This window comes from Centruroides sculpturatus, unplaced genomic scaffold (genome assembly GCF_000671375.1).
Source record: "Centruroides sculpturatus isolate CEXI.00-Female unplaced genomic scaffold, Cexi_2.0 scaffold1072, whole genome shotgun sequence".
In the NCBI taxonomy this organism is placed as follows: domain Eukaryota; kingdom Metazoa; phylum Arthropoda; class Arachnida; order Scorpiones; family Buthidae; genus Centruroides; species Centruroides sculpturatus.
In genome coordinates, this window is record NW_019385608.1 from 225,587 (window position 1) to 242,988 (window position 17,402).

Genomic DNA, 17,402 nt, shown 5'->3' on the forward strand with positions numbered 1-17,402 from the left:
GAAAAATAATTATATCATTTGATTTCAAGATATTTTGTATATCTTAAAAATAACTAGTTTTATCCCGGAATCCCGGGACAAGCGAAAGACCGGGAAATGAGAAACCCTAGTCTCGGCCAATGCGTAGACAAGCGGCCCGAGCCTGCATTAGTTCTAAATTCCGCTCACGGCGCTGTTCGCCATAGCGGGATTCCATTTGTGCTATTTTATGGTCATAGCTACAAATTATGGATGCTTTATTCGTAATTTTTATTAAATAAAAATGAAAATTAGTTAAATTTTTAGATTATTTAAAAATTATTTACAAACGGAGTTCCGACACGGCGCTGTTGGCCGTAGCGGCATAATTTAGAACTAACGCTGGCTGAGGGGCTAGACTGGAACCGGTGGCTTTTCGAAAGAGACGAGGTCTGTAAGTGTAAGTAGGTCGATAAGTATTATTATCGTTTCGAAATGGCCGACTTCAATTCGACGATCGGTTATTTATCCATTTCGAAATGACCTAGCCTCTATCACATTAATTATCGGGAAAAGAGATTGAAAGAAATGCACAAAGTTTTCGTAATATTGCCACGCGAAAGAACGTTGAAAAAATAAAATACCGGCGTAGTCTCTCGGACCAACAGAGTGATGGAACTGGGTTTAAAAGATGTAATTTAGGTTAAATACAGAAAATGGTTATTTTCATTTTAAAGAACCGTACCACGCCTCTTTTTACTCGGTTTATTTGTTTGTGTAGGTTGACGGTATTTATTGCTGATGGAAAGTGGCGGTTTCAAAGTCCTCCACTTTTCGTTTGTCCACGCAAAGCGCCATCTACGTAATCGGCACAATACGACGTGAAAATTATTGCTCCTTTAACTAATTCTAAATTTATTGGCTTTAAATTATTTATTAAGGAATTGAGACAGAGTATTTCTCGAGTAAACGACGCCACGATTTTGCCAATACCTTCCGACTACCGAGTTGAAGACCGATTGACTTTCCCTTTATACACGCGTGTAAAAGAAGAAAGGTTGTGGTGTAGCCTTAAAAGATAAGAAAGATGGGTGAAGGAAGGAGGGAGAGTGATTTGAGGAAAAATTGGAAAGGTGGGATAGTCGGAGGTTTGAAAGTGGAAGGGTGAGGACGCGAGGGGAACCGTTGGACGAGACGAGGATAAACGATAGTTTACGCCCGCAGAGCAATTTATATTTACGAGGAAGAAGCGGGCCCGTAGAGTAATACTCTGAGGAGTGGGACGGATGAAGCGACCTTGATAAAAGTTAGCAAAAGAAGGGGTGGTGCCGAGAAGAAGCGATCAGGAGTCCCCTTTTGGCAATGGGAGCCTGGGAGACGAACCGTCTGTTAGGTGCCGCTCGGGCCGGTGGCGGTATAGTCCGTTAGTTTTGGTTGTCTCGCAAAGATCTCGAATTCTTGATAGACGATTTGGCCCTCTATAAAGGTGTATAATTTGACGTTAGAATAGAGTCTGGCTTACCTCGAACCTGGAACGGGGGATCGAGAAGTAGCTACAAGCAGTGTATGAGGAGGAGGCCTGTTTGGACGGATTATCTGTCTTGTCATTGCCACTGCTTCCCGAGTGGCCTTTGATCCAGTAAAATTTTATATTGATGGCATTCGAGATTTTGTATATGATCTTTAAGCTATTGTTGATTATGGGGAGGCGGCAGTTACGCTTACGAATCTGGTAAAGGGCGACACGACCGTCACTAATGATAATGTTTTTACTGTTGTAACTGATAATATTATCCTGGATACTCTGAGGGTGTTAATTTTAAGGATGGCTAGCGACTCGGCTTTGGTTGACGGAGCGAGACGGATCTGGCCTATAGGCACCTTTCCAGAAGGTCCTCTTCGTCGGATCGTCGAGGATAACGGCAGTGCCCGCTGCCCCCGGAGATTTGGATCCGTCAGTGTAGTAGTTTATACCTTGTGGGATGGTGGATTGATATAGGAAGATGTTGGAGCCTGGGCCGTTGGCAGGATGATGGGTATGCGAGTCATAGTTAATGTCCAGGAGGAATTTCCCTAAGACACTTATGTCTGCAAGGAGGTTAAACTTTTTAATTAAAGACTGCAAATGGTCCATGTCAATTTCTGATGCAGCTAGCCTAGTTGCTTTAGCTGGTGATACAAAAAATATCAAGGATATCTGACCAATATATTATGTGCACTTTCATCAAGGAGGATAATTGTAAATTTATAGTTTTCCTAGTTTATGTTTAGGACTCTACATGTGTCTGTGGCAGGGGAAATTGTAAATGGACATGAAGCTAGATGCAAAATGAACAAAATAGGCAATTTTATTTCACCAAACAGATGAAAAGCTTACAAGAAACCTGTATTGATATAATTTAGAATATGCTCAAATGAAATAAGTTAATACAAAACTTTTGTTTTTAGGCTATAAAAATTAGACTAACAAGGGAAGATCAGAAGTTGCTATGTGCACTTTTTAATAAAATCAGTAACTATTTGTATAGATCACAAACAGTTACTGATCAGTGATTGCTTAACTATGGTTGTATAGATCTCTTCTTTTAAGTAAAGCCAATTGCATGAATAGACAATAAGCAAGGAGAAAACTTGAAAAGAAGTATACCCATAATTAATAAGTAGTTTGCCTGAAAAGCTTAAGGCCAACTGTGGTATGGTGTAATCGGTAACACTTGCAGTTTCTAACTCAGAATCAATTTTCCATGTTTTTACTTTTTTAAATACAGTTTATTCCTGATTATCCAGGCTAACCAATAGTAATGGAGGCATGGAAACATGGATAATCCACAATTCTGTGTTAATGAAAGTTAATTTATAAGCTTTAGTTGTTATCAGAGTTGAATAAAATTTTCAACATAAACAGAAAATACAGAAAAATTTATTGAACTAGTGCCTTGCAGTTTACTATCAATATCTTGTAAACTGGTGGTTGCCAGCTTGATATTGTCATAAAAGTCATTAATTTTGAAGTTGTAATGATTTATTGATAAGGAAATGATTCAAAATATTTTCTTCAAACAATTTTACAACTTATTTAATGAAAATAAAAAAGCAGTATACACGTGGGTAAGGCAATATTGTTCAACAATCAACTGCAGTAACTGTACTTGTTAGGCCATTTAATGTATGCCTTGACATTTTGGAAGTAGTACTGATGGTCAACATACCATTTTAAGTAGGAAGAGCTAAGAATGAAGATGTTTTTACATTTATTTTAATGCTAATATTCCTGACATAAATTTTTATCAAAATGTAAGCATGTATGGATAATCTGTACAGTGCATAGATAATTGAGAGTAAAAAATAACTTACTAAATTTATTTTAAAAATTTTACATAAAATTGAAGAAAAACACGGATATTTAATATTTCTTCATCTTTTGTCCTTTCCACATCTCAGGAACAGTCTTACAGCAGAGTTGCCCTTTTATTAAAAAAATTAAGTGGTATTAACGAGTATTGACAGACCAGCTTAATACATGGTTACATGAGGAATTATCTGTATGAATTGTCAGTTGATTATATGAAGGATTTATAACCAGATGACTATATGGACAATTAGCAATGTATACCTATGTAAACTTTAGTAATTAAGTTAAAATAATGCAGGTATCAATATAAAAGTGACTGAAGAGAATTGATGTATGACTGAAATGCATTCTATGAATAAAATTAGTCTTTTAATGATGTGATCTGAATTATTTTGTTGCTCTAATATAGTTTGATAAGTTTCCTATATCTCCACCAATTGGAAGTTTGCAATAATTCAGTTATTCATTGGAGGCATAAAGATTTTTTCTTTTATTTCATGGCAGATATAAATTTAATATTTTGTCTCTAGTTAAAACTAATGTGCTATTTTTTCTTTCATTTTCCTTCTACATTTCTAGACACTAAACTCTTGCTGAGAAGAACTTGTGAATTATCAAAAGTACATGTGAAAATACAAATACCATTGTTTAGCAACCCTAATTATATTTTCACACGCACTTTCACAGGTAACAAAAATACAGAAGAAAAGCAAAAAATAAAATAAAAAAATAGCAGATTTGATTTCAACTATAGAAAATATTAAATTTACTAGGAATTCCTTCTTTGTACATATGTATTCAAGTTATTCTGAAATAAATCTATCAGATGCTCATAGTTAAATGAGCATATTCTTGATTCTCACCATAAAATACTGTGAAGTTTATATTTATTGTCAAAGTTCCATTTCAAATATCCTTTCTTCTGGTATGGGGTAATTGTAAATGCCAAATTTTGCAGTTTCTATGGCGAACAACCAAAGTACTGTAGTAAGATACAAATTCTATTTTAGTGTATTCCTTTACTAATTAGTACAAAAAATATGACAAAATCTCACTAATGATGACAACTGTCATGATTATAGATGACACCTCTAATCCTGAAACTAAAAAAAATGGACCCCTTTGTTTTTAGTAAACAAAATTTTAAGTAGGACCATAATAAAGACATTCATAAAGCACCCTCTGTACTTTTAAAGGAGTCTCCAGATTTTCAGATTGTGCAGATGCTTAGATTACAATGTTAGAGGGAAAAATTCACAATTAACCCAGGCAATCTGATGTTGGTTCAATTTTAATATGGTCTAAAATTCTGGCATATTTCTGACATACAAAAGATGCCTTTGTTTGCATTTTCTGTATGTCAGAAATGCTATCTTTGTTTTTTATTGTTAGTAAATTAATACCATGAAGCTGAATTTCTTAACTGATTATCTTTATTCTGCAATATGCCATCATTATTATGCAGCTTTTTATTTTATATTTCTCTAAATTAATACTTTCATTTCTTCCTACAATCATTACTACCTCTTGAGGAATTTGAAAATTGTATGCATAAACTTTTGATTCTGATGGTGTTGAATTACTGCACCTTCTCTGATAAAACACAGATTTTTTTTCCTTGCTCATAAATAAATGTCTGTTAAACTGATTTTAAAAAATTTAACTAAGATTATCATTATTGCTCAAATTATTTAGATATGGTAACTTATTCTATTTTTACTGCCTTATCGTGATGTTTTCACAGCTGGAGCTTTGCATTTACAAGATGGAAAGTTACTACAATCAGACACGGATAAATTATATAACTATGCCATGCATTAGCATCAATAATTCAGTAAAACGAATAACAAAAATTTAAATTGTTAGAAGACATTTAAAATTGAAACAAATGCAATAAATGATAATGAATATACAGTGCATTTATAAATCACAAATAAAATTTTAAAAATAAGCATAGTAATTATAAATTTCTGAACTGATAAAAAAAATATATATAAATTTAAAATGCATAGACACAAATTCACATACAGGGATAAATTTATAAGAGCATGCTTAGAGTAACCATTGTGTTATTTACATGGCAGCTAGCCAGGTAAATTGATATGGTAGAATATGATGATTAATACTTTTTTACGTAAAAATGATTTTTAACAATTATATAAACAGCTTGCTGTATATTATATTACAATTGTAAATTTGTCTCTGTAATCCAAAAACACACTTTGGTAGATGTATCTTACAGCAATATCTGGTTAGCAAATTATCTTTTATTTTTCATTGGACTACAAATATATTTCGGGTTGGTACAATGTATTCCAACCCCTCTTCAGTGCTATTACAAATAAGAATTTAAAGAAAATAGAAATGGACAACAGGTTAGCTGATTTAACGAAGAAGGCAGAAATGTTGGAACATGATATGAATTACCTAAGATGTTTTCTTAGAGAAGAATATACACCAAATACCATGAAATTGAGAAAATCCATAAGGGACATTATACCAAAAGATGCTATCTGGAAACAAAATTGGAAATGTAAGTGTTTTTTGTGATTTGATTTGTTTCATGCAATATAACATAGTCATGTTTTAATATTTCTTGTTTTTATTTGTAATAGCACTGAAGAGGGGTTGGAATACATTGTACCAACCCGAAATATATTTGTAGTCCAATGAAAAATAAAAGATAATTTGCTAACCAGATATTGCTGTAAGATACGTCTACCAAAGTGTGTTTTTGGATTACAGAGACGAATTTACGATTTTTAACAATTTGAATTACAAAAGAAAAAAATGAAATAATTTGTCTCAGTAAACAATAAAACAAAATATGTGTTTGTGTATTTTGGTGTTTTGTTGTTTACGCAGATTATTCGCGTATACTAGATTTGGTAGATTCTAGTTTACAACGAAAGAATTGCCATTTTTTCACTCCTAACAGAGATAGGCATTAGGAGGGTGACAATTTGACTAGACAAAAACCATTTAGCATACATTCATACCATTTAGTGTTTTTTGACAAACATTTAACGAAATGATACTTTTGTTAGAAAACCACGAATAGTTTTCACTGAGTTTTTTTTGCCTATGTTCGTTTTAATTAAATTAATTTTGGAAAAAACTTTTTCGCACGAAGCACTGGAGAGTGATAATACCAATAAATCTAAAATAAACCTTCCCAAGTCTGTAAATTTCAAATTTTCCATTATTTCAGTAAGTTTTAAGAGTTTGTGCCGGTATTTATCAACCGGCTTATCACTTTTTATATCACTTTACCACCTTGACTCCGTACAAATGTCACTGGACATCAATATATTATAGCAAAGGTTCCCAACTTACTTTTATCACGGAACTCTTTTTCGTCCTAAGAAATGTGGAACCCTGCAGATATCAACGAATTAAAGCATACTAAGTAGCCACTTCATACCAAAACTGAAACCAAAAGCAAAACTCCAATTAAATATAATCAAAATTAATTAATTAAAATTGAAGCAATGTTTTTAAAAACCATTTAAAAGTTGTTTTGAAATCTTCAAAACAACTTTTAAATTTGTGTGCAGTGGTGACAGATCATCTTGCTTTTAATATACAGTATAGCCCTATATACAGATTTAACGATTGTATTTTTATTTATATGTTAGATCCTTTTTAAGATAATGTTTTTTTTTAATGATTTTGTAGCTTTAGTTTATGTTTTACTGTTTTTATGGTTTCCATTACCTTATTGTCAAACATTATATCGTGATTTAGGTTTGTTCCGTTACCGGTAAATCGGTTCCCACTGTTTATTCAGCACGTGCATAAAAGTCGTCCTCGTATGACGGACGATAGGAGGCGAACAATTACACCTCACATCCCAAATCTGCATTGGCACATTCAAATATTTAGTAGACTCAACGGATTTTACTGGCGGAACCCTAGGTTTCCACGGAACACAAGTTGGGAATCCCTGGATTATAGCAATTCGTAGTTCTTTCGGTCTGAAACTCTGACAGTTTACTCGGAAAATATTGGACAGAGTTTGGCTTCTTTTTCGAAAATGTCAAATTAGATATAAGCGCGGAAGAGGGCGCAGATTACAAAATAATTTAAACTAGGAAAAGTGTTCGAAAGTGAAGCCAAGCGAGAGTTTGCGAACTCATCAGATCATTGGAGGGGGGCTAAATTAAAGCGAATGGTCACTGCATAAGCAATCAATTTTTATCTTTGTTCTAAAACTTCTCTAACTTAAATAATAAAGGTCAACGCGGTAAAGGGTATTTTAATTCCTGTATTTAACAAAACACAAAAATAATTAATAGAACTCGATTGGAATTTTCCCATAGACTTATAATGGGAATCCGAAACTCAATGTGCTCTCGTTATTAATCGTTTTTTGAAATGAATTTCTGTGTAAGGTATAATACGTTAAGATATTCGGGTGAAAATTCGGCCTTCGTCACAACGCGCCATTTTATTAGTTCTAATGCAAAATTTCGTACGAGTCATTACTTCAAGATGTGTTTCGGTGATTTGTCAATTTGAGTCGCTACCGAGGAAGCTCGCTGGCTTCGCTCGAATGAAAATGTCGCGGATTTTGTGCAAAACTAAAAAAGTCTACTAAAATGGCAAAATAATACAATTATCGATTACGGTACGCTCAAATTTATTGGAATTGTTTGTAAATTATGGTACAAATCGCTAATTGTGTTACGGTTGGTAAAATTGCGGATCACGGAACGTGAAAAAAAATTCTTTTAACACAGTAAAAGCATATTGATAAAAAAGATTAGAAAAACTATGCAGAAAAAAAAAGAATAAACCGAATCGAAAAAAATAAACTAAATTCAAAAATATAAGATTAGATCTGGTTTAAAAAAGACTAAAATGGTATCACGGGGCCATGTGGAAAGATTAGGGTCGGGAGGCCCCGATTGACTATATACGAACTTCCGGTTTATGCTGGAAGTCATTTATTGTATTTCAATTCAAAAATTCCCCACCCTCGCAAGGAATTAGACGACAGGCACGACTCTATCGTTAACGGAAATGTATAGGGGTAAGCCACTACTAATTTGAGGAGGAGTACATATATTTTAAATAAATTAAAAATTGCAGCCCGGTATTATGACCACGTCGCAATAAATAATTGCTCGTTTATTTTTAGACTGCCGAAGGTAAACTATGGATTCGGATTCGTTTTCGGACGGAAAATGCGGCGAGAAACCTTATCAGTCGGTAGGGATTTCTAGTCCGGTGGGGGAAATCGTGGTGGTGGGTTGCCCTTTCGGACTACACTGGATAAAACAGAGGCGAAGGATCGACGACGAAGATTTTCCTTTTACCGACGCGTAAGTATCGCGGCTAACTTTATTGGCTAATTATTTATTATTAATGTCCGAATTTTCTCCGATAGGCCGGTTCGAGTTTTACCGGGAAACGGAAAAGAATCCGAATGGTATGGACCCAACGCCCAGGCCGTCGCCTGGATAAGGGATTACTTCCGAGATCCGTCGGATTCTCGGCGGCGGGTCCGACCGCCCCTGTGCTCCGCCTCCCTCAAAAGTACAGGTAAGATAATTCCTTCCGCCCGCTATTAGGGAACCGCGTTTATTTAGGTCACGCGCTCCGTCTTATCTCCGATCGTTCACGTCGTAATCGGTATCGAAAGACGATTTTTTGACGGTTTAGGGAAAAACCGAGAGAGAATGCCACTTTCCCGCTTTTACGTACACATAAGAAGGGAAAACATTTGAATCGTGTCGAATTTCACCCTCCGAGTTTTTTTCTAAATCTTCACGTTTCGAGATCTCCCGAACCCAAAATAGTAAAAAACGGAAAAAATTCCACGCGTATGTGTCGTCGTCTATTTCGTTTAGTATCTCGGGACGGTGTAAAGAGTAAGGACCCACTAGGGACGAGCGGTTCCGTTCCCCGAACACTGGGAGTCGGTCGTGGGTTCGCACCTGGCCACGTGGAGTTTTACGAGTTTTCACCACGTCTATAACGCCTAAATACGAGCCAGTTACCCTTAAAAAGACCTCCCGGAAGGCATCCCCTAGGCAGATCGCCAAGTAACGGGAAAAGATGGCAAAATTTACTTTTCGGAAGAATTGATAAACGAATTTTAATGGGGCAGATTACAAAGATATTTAAAAACATTAGAAAAACTGAGGAATGGCCGGTGTTTGCATTCCTAACGCCAATGGTTTTGCCACGGGTCGAGTCGGTCCGTCGACACTTTTTTTTTGTGCCGGCGAAGCAGGTGTTTTGGGTAGTGGGATTGGCGGAAATGGCCGTTTTAGATCCGACGCTAATTTATTTTTCTCTCTTTTGCAGAATTTACGGATCGAGTCCGGAAGACGATGGAGACGATTCCGGCGGGTTCCGTCGTCACCTACGGAAAACTGGCGGAATCGGCGGGCCGTCCGAGAGGCGCCCGGGCGGCGGGCGGGGTGGCCAGATCCAACCCCTTCCCGTTTCTGGTGCCCTGTCACCGAGTCGTGCCGAAAGCGGGAGGGACGGGAGAATATTCGGGAGGAAGAGCGGTCAAAAGGTGGCTGTTGCGACGCGAGGGCGTGCAGACGCGGCCGGAAAAACGGCCTCGGACCCGGTCTAAATAACTGCCGGACGGCCAAGGAAAAATTAACTCTTTTTTTGACTAATAAAAATTGATCCATCAAGATTCTTACCCGGAAAGCTACCGGGCAAAAAAATACGTCGGACCCGGTATTTCCGCCCGATTTTTTCTCGTTCGTCTCGTATTTTCGCAGGGGAAATTATTTTGTTTTAATGGATAAAGCGCCGCGCGGTGGTTCCGATAAGTAATTTGGCTCCACAAAACTATTTTTTTTTTATGTGGTAAAAATGTGGAAAGATGTCCACTTTTCGTACATCGAATTATTAATTTTTGGTACGAATAATAATTTGCAAAAATTTTGGTTTTATTAAGGCAAAAATAAGGCGACTGTGATAAAATAAAATATATCTGAAATACGGACTTGTTGAGATTTATTTCTTTACTAGCGAGGCAAGGCCGGCCTTGCCCGGGCAAAAAATAAGAACAAACATTAAGATTAGCTAATGTCATACATACAACCCTTCTATTCTATTATAGAATTTGGTTTATATAACTACAAAAGTTATCTTAACATAGCCCATCTTACCCGTTTTCACAGAGTGTAAGAATCCCCCTCTTCCCAGGCTAATTAGAGAATTTTTAGATGGGTCTAAAAATGTGTTGGATTTTCGCTGAAACGCAAAAAACCGCATCTAGAATAGCGCAGTAGAAGCAGAGTTCTTCGGGGTAATCCTTAAACCTCTTCCCCCGCGGGGAAATTTCCAAAAATCCCTCTTTAGTGTACATTACTACGACCTACCTTAACTGTGTACCAAATTTCAACTCCTAACCGTTTGGGCTCTCGATTATATTATAAAAACCGATTATCGTTATCCTTGTTGGCTGTCTCGGAGTAGTCTCGATGTACTGTACAGTACAGTACAGCACACGCTTGCTTATATAAGTTAATACGCGAATTGTGTAAATCTATTTCATTAAAATCCACACGGGTAAAAAGTATGTCGCGATTTATAAAGATAGAAATCTACCAGTCAAAAATGACCGTACGGTGTGTACTCGTTGGCACTCTGAACGACGAGTTCAGAGTGATATTTTCGTTGAAAATAACGATAAAATACAACCTGGCAGTTAACATAATAAGGATTACAACTCGCGTTATCGCGAGTACCGGTCGGAAAGAAACTCGGAGGAAATGTAAAAACCGATTTCATGGTTAAAAAAACAAAGACGAGTTACTAAAAATACGTAAAGACGAAGCAAAGTTACGGAGGCGTATATTCCCACTGACCGGAATTTGTTTCCGGCGATGTAAAAATTTCGATACGGCCCCGAAATGGGGAAATTATTCATTTAAAGCCGAGAAGTCCGATTTACGCGGTTTTTAAACCAAATGGCGTCTTTCCATAAATTAGCCGTTATTTCCCCCGCTTTAAAGACAAATTTTTCCGGACAGAACGAGCATAAATACCGTCGGAGACGGTCGAATCGTCGACGTTTTCGTAATTCCGGTCTGGAAAAATTAGAAAATATCGACGGAATTTACCGGAACATACTTCGATTAAAACTACAAATCTTAGCGGAAAAAGTCGCATCGGAAAACCGGCGAAATTACGAGCTGGTTTCCAGTGGACGGGCCAACCTGTAAAATTTCCGAAGGTTTACCTTTTACGCGTAAACCTTTCCGACCGAAAACCCGGGCGCAAAATAGTTTTAAGGACTAGGCCGGAAGTGGCCTAAGAGTACGATGAGCGGCGTTTAGAATTTGTCCGGATTCTACCAGATTAAATCCAGAAATTGGAATTTTGCGATTTATTTTATAAAACGAGACCGGTCGGGGAAGAAACTTTATTTTCTTTTTGCCGCTAACACGTGGGACGATTATCGCCACCGACGTAACTTGGGAGGCAGAGGCGGAGGAACCTTGGGAGGTAGAGGCGGCGGCCGATCCATCGGAGGGGAAACGCTCGCCTTCAGCACCTGAAAAATACGCGAGAAATTAATAAACCTTTCGCACTAATTTTTAATCAGGAATAAAGAAAGTCGACGACGGGACTACCGATTGGGAAGTTAGCGGCGCCGCGCCAATCGTCCACGACATTTCCATACGCGTGCGGGAAAGATGCGATGCTACCGGTTTTCGGTACGCGCCACAATCCAATTTCATTTAAATCAAACTAATAAAAACCGCGTTAATTGACATTCGAGAATTCGTCTTTAAATATGCTTAAGTTAAATTAAATGATAAAAATGTATTAGTATAATACTAATGTAGGAAATGAAACAAAAACAAATTGAAATCAAATCAGTCAATAGATAAAAATTCGGAAAGAGCGGATAAAGTACTGTACTTTCTGCCTGTCCCGACTGATTTGGTTCTATTTCGTGCAGGCAGTGAGTCGAGTCTCTCTATTTATAGCACTTCTTTGTAAAGTGTTACTTTCTGTCGGCTCTTTTCGGTTTAACAGTTTGCTTATTATACACGGTGTTCGGGGATACCCGAAATACGGGTATCTCCGAACACCGTGCTATACGGGGATATCCGTATATATCAGTGGCGCGCCGTCATCGGAAGCGGCGGAAGAGCCACTTCCCTCGTATTTTCTAAAAAATAATTAAAATACATATTGTGTCATTATTTTCATATTTTAATGTATTTTGAATTAATTAAAATTAATATTTTATTATAACCGTATTATGTATCTTATTACAAATTTCTATACTATACGTGAAAAAACGATAAGATTGCTATTATATATTCGAATATCAATGGCGGAATGGAAGCGCTGTATTGTCGAAACCGGGTCGGCTTCCGAGCAGCCAGATTATACGCATTCGCACATGCGCTTTACAGAGCACCGACCTCGCTCGGTTTAGCCGGTGGAAACTACGCACCAAAATATCGCATAACGCTTCCGATGATTCTATCCGGGACCGGTTCTGGGCTCTTAACCGCCTGCCTGCTAAATATTTGGCCACCCTCGCCCCATTATATGAATCGCGAGTAGATTTATAATTTACCAGTAAATTCCTATCGGTTGGGTTATGTTTTTATGATAGTTCTGTATAGTTGACGGGAGTTACAAAAAGCCATTAAAATATTTATTCTGCTTTTATTCCGCTCTCCCATCTTATACAGTAGAGCCTCGAATATCCGACCCCCGATTAACCGACTGTCTAGTCGGCAAATTTCAAATGTCCGCTAGTGATGTGGCGCTACAATATTTGGTTATGTCTTGGCTACTTTAATATTATTTTTACGTGTTTTAGCTGGCAACACTCATTCGACCACGAAAGGGAGCCAGTATTTAAACGAGGCTTAATTTTCTAATTTTTAACGACACAATAGCGACGATTATTATTTTAAAAAATTTTTGTTAGGCTTAACATCGATGAAAATTCAACGCGAAGTAGGTTAATAGCGATATACTAATATACTAATTACATGGGATATAATNAATTAACCGTTACTTCGACAGCGTCATTTACAACTAAATTTAATGATGCACCAGGTACAGAAAAGGCTCTAGAATATATTTTCCTTAAATTTATGATTTATGTATCCGTTGTCATAAAAATTTGTCTTTCCACTTTTTTCCCGAGATTACAAATATTCGAGTACAAAGTAACCGGTTTCGACTTATTTCTATTTAAGAAGTAGTTACATAATTAAGAGATTAGGGAATTGGGGACATAAATAAATGTAAATTTTGGAAATTTCCGTGGAACCTGGTCTTAAAACAAATTACTTAGAAAACAAATGACAATTAAGTTTAACACATTTAGATTTTTACAGCTATGGTGAGAAATTTTTAAAATTTACAACGCGTCCTTTGAGATATACTAGTGGTGCGACAAAAGAGGCATTTGACATTGACCGGTATCGGCGCCCTGGGGATTTGGCAGTCCGCGTGTATGCACGCACTGCAACCCGTCTCTGATTCCATCCATTAACCATTCGTACGAAGCTATTTGAGTAAGTGAATTGTTTTAAGATTTAAAAAGTAAAGAATATTTTGTTATTTTTATGTACTGTACGTTTCTTTACAAAGCTATATTTAATTATAATTTTCTTTAAAAGTATATTCGTACAATTGAAGAATATTTTGTACCGCGTATGTATATCCACCACACATTTTATTTCACTAAGTTTTTATTATTTTATTTTTAATTTTAGCCCTTATGTTGTGGCTAGCGATTCGGAATGTAATTGTGATATTAAAAATATATTTTTTTAATATCACAATTACGGTAATACGGTAATTTTTTTTGTTTTTGTAATTGTCGAATTTGTTTTATTTTGTTTTCAAATTTACTTACACCGTATTTCTTCACTCGAAGTTTACGCTTTCCTCCGTTTATAGTTCGGTTACTCTGTCGTGTATCGGGTGAAGTTAAAGGGGATCGGAAACGTCAGAAATAATGGCGCCGGACATAAATGCACACCTCGATACGCACGGCGATCATTTTCGGCATCCTGCTATGTAAGCGTAATGTCATACGCAAAGTACCGACGTTCACGTTTCCAATAAAGCTTATTTTCCGCGATGATTCTCGCTCTGCCGAGCTTATGCGGTCTTGACTCGACACACTATACAGTACTTTAATTTAGTCCACCGTATTATTTGAAGCACAATTACATTTGTTAACTTGATACAAGTGGAGAGAAATACTGTAATTAACATATTAGTTGATTCGTAATTAATAGTAATTAGTTAAATCTTTTTACGTTAATTAAAATTTGACTTCTAACAAAATCAAACTTTTTGGAATAATTTTCTTCTTAAATAGTTGGAAATAGGGATTTTTCCAAGTTAATAGCGAGGTTGAGGCCGAAGTTTTAAACGGGAAACGTATACGTCGGACGTTCAGCGCTGCTTTCCTGTAAGCCTACAAGTTTGACAATGGTATTTGGATAGTCGGTGGAATCATGCTCGACATTTCAAACACCATTGTCAAACTTCTAGGCTTACGGAAAAGCGGCGCTGAACGTCCGACGTACACGTTTTACCGTATAAAACTTCGGCCTCAACCTCGCTAATTTTTCCTAATAGCGTTTGAGAAATCGTCACTCTTTCCAGAAAAGTAAACGGAATTAAATTTTTAAACTAACTTTTGTCACAAAAGGCTATTTTTATGAAAAAATAGATCTCGATAAATTAATTAATTTATTATTACATCGGAGATTTTTGTTACTTTCTCTCGCTAAAAATAATAAATCAAGTTTTTCCACGTAAAAAAACTTACCTCTTTGGGAATTACTGTAAGATACTCTCCACTGTCCGGTTCGTGAATATTTTCGTCGTACCGTCGTTCGTCATCCGAACTTGAATTGTTTGACTCCTGAAAATAAAAAAAAAACACGTAATGGCTTAACCGATGATGCAAAAATGTATAAATCAGAATTTCGACAATGCCATAAATCATTACATTTATTCCGTGCTGACTTTTTAAGACAGAAAATAACGCGCAATTATTCATTGTGATATCGTCACAATACAGGGCTGCAATTTTTTATATATTTTTAATTTAAAATATATGCTTTCCATCTTAAATTAGTAGTGTCTTGCCCGTACATCGTACCTTTCCGTTAGCAAGAGTCGTGTGGATCATCTAACTCCTTTCGGGGAAAATGTTTGAATTGAAATAATAGAGAGGTTGCGGCCGACGTTTTCATCGCGAAAACGTGTACGTCAGACATTCAGCGCCGCCTTCCTGTAAGCCTAGAAGTTTGACAATGGTGTTTGGAATGTCGAGCATGATTCCACTGACTATCCAAACACCATTGTCAAACTTCTAGGCGTACAGGAAAGCGGCGCTAAACGTCCGACGTACACGTTTTCGCGATGAAAACGTCGGCCGCAACTTCTCTAATGTGACTTTCGGTCTGCACCGGAAGTTCATATATAGTTAATCGGGGTCTCCCGACTCCAACCTTTCCATATCTGGTCTCGGCTTTCGTCTATCTAACTCCGTTCTCGAGATTAAGAAAATACAGACGTACGACAGTGACAATTTATAGGTCTACTTTTTTTTTTTTTTTCAAATTGCAGTCTAATAATTTTTCAATCGTCAGAGATGGATTCCTCGAATCTGTAATATTTTGTCATTGTGTTAGATTTTTTAATCAAAAACCTAAATTCTATCCTATAAGATGTCACCTATTGCCGTTTCGGTAGAATTTTTACTCACCCAAACGAGACTCAAATTAATGGAGGGAAACACCAACAGAATTTAAAACTAAAATGAAGCTAAAGAATGCAGGGAAAAGCACATATAGTACTTCATTAAACAAAAGATAAATGTAATAAATTTTTATAAAATAATTCAAAGAAAACAATATAATTTGAAATTAACAAAAATCGATAGTGTTGTTATATTTATGGAGTAACAATCACGAGCGCGTGAGGGAATTGTACATAATATTAACCATAAAAAAACGCTGCGACTATTCTACCCTATCTTCGTATCAGATTGTCTTTTCTTTGTTCATCCGCAGTAACGTCTTAAATTTATTCGCTTGTGTTGACAGAGTATGTAACCGCGAGCGAAAATATACGTAAATAAATATGAAGAAATAAAAAAAAATATATTTAACGATATAAAAGAAAAATCTACAGCATTTCCCTAAACAGGAAATGATGTCACATTTATAAATCTCTCGTATTATAAGTTTTAAACGTGAGGAATAATAACAACAATGCTAATGATACGGTAAAATAATAAAATAATCTATCCAGTGGCGTACCGTGGGTGTCAGCCGCCCGGGGCGGAGGAAAATTTCGCCCCCCTTATTTAGGTATTTCAATTTAAAACACCAAAATCCAGTTTTGTCAAAGAACAAGCAATGAAATTTCGTGCTAGTGCAGCGACCTGTTTAAAATAGTTCTATTGGATATTAGTGGTGTATATGAACACGAATGAATCGTAAAGGCAAAAAAAAAGTCAACAGGTTTCGCAGGATTTCGTCGGATTAAAAATTACTAGTTCACCGGGAAGGCAAGCCGATTCCCGGACTGTCCGGACGATAGCACTATCGTAGGCGCGATGAAAGTATAGATTAGAAAGTTTCAAATTTTTACAAGATATTATTATTATTTATTGTGAAATTTTGCCGCCCCCTAAAAAGTGCCGCCCGGGGCGGACCGCCCCTGCGCCCCCACTACGCTATGCCACTGCTCGAAATTATCGAATAATTCATGTGTTGATGTGTTGACTGTACAAGGCTGTGAAAAAACTCATTGAGCCGTTGTCAGATGCGCGATAAAGTGTGAAGAAGTTTGTCCATGCCGAAGAATTGTTTGACATATTGTATTCGACTTATTTGTGAATTGGTCACGGTGGAAAAGACAGAATGATCAAGCAATTAAAAACATTTTTATAAAAACATAAACCAAGCCCAAATAAAAATGTTTTTGGATTTATGAGAACCTTGTCAACAAAAACAAAAAAGTGCGAAAAAGGGCTTGTTGCATTTCTACAGCAGATTCCAGGTGGATCTCATCGATTACCAATCTCAACCAGATGGAAAGTTTAAGT

At 36.5% G+C, this 17,402-nt stretch overlaps 1 protein-coding gene across 3 annotated transcripts; it reads left to right on the forward strand.

The window, feature by feature from the left end:
- Window positions 1-204: 204 nt before the first annotated feature.
- On the forward strand, window positions 205-10,270 carry LOC111640556 (methylated-DNA--protein-cysteine methyltransferase-like). Of its 3 annotated transcripts, none has more exons than XM_023386573.1 (4): window positions 205-412; window positions 8,454-8,637; window positions 8,703-8,857; window positions 9,626-10,270. In XM_023386573.1, exons 2-4 carry the CDS (start codon window positions 8,471-8,473, stop codon window positions 9,907-9,909), a joined length of 606 nt encoding a protein of 201 aa, XP_023242341.1. In that variant the 5' UTR covers window positions 205-412; window positions 8,454-8,470; the 3' UTR covers window positions 9,910-10,270. The 3 variants fall into 3 exon arrangements, with proteins under 3 accessions (XP_023242341.1, XP_023242342.1, XP_023242340.1); XM_023386574.1 differs by having other exon boundaries at window positions 205-408; XM_023386572.1 differs by having other exon boundaries at window positions 206-418; window positions 9,626-10,269.
- The last annotated feature ends 7,132 nt before the right edge of the window (window positions 10,271-17,402 follow it).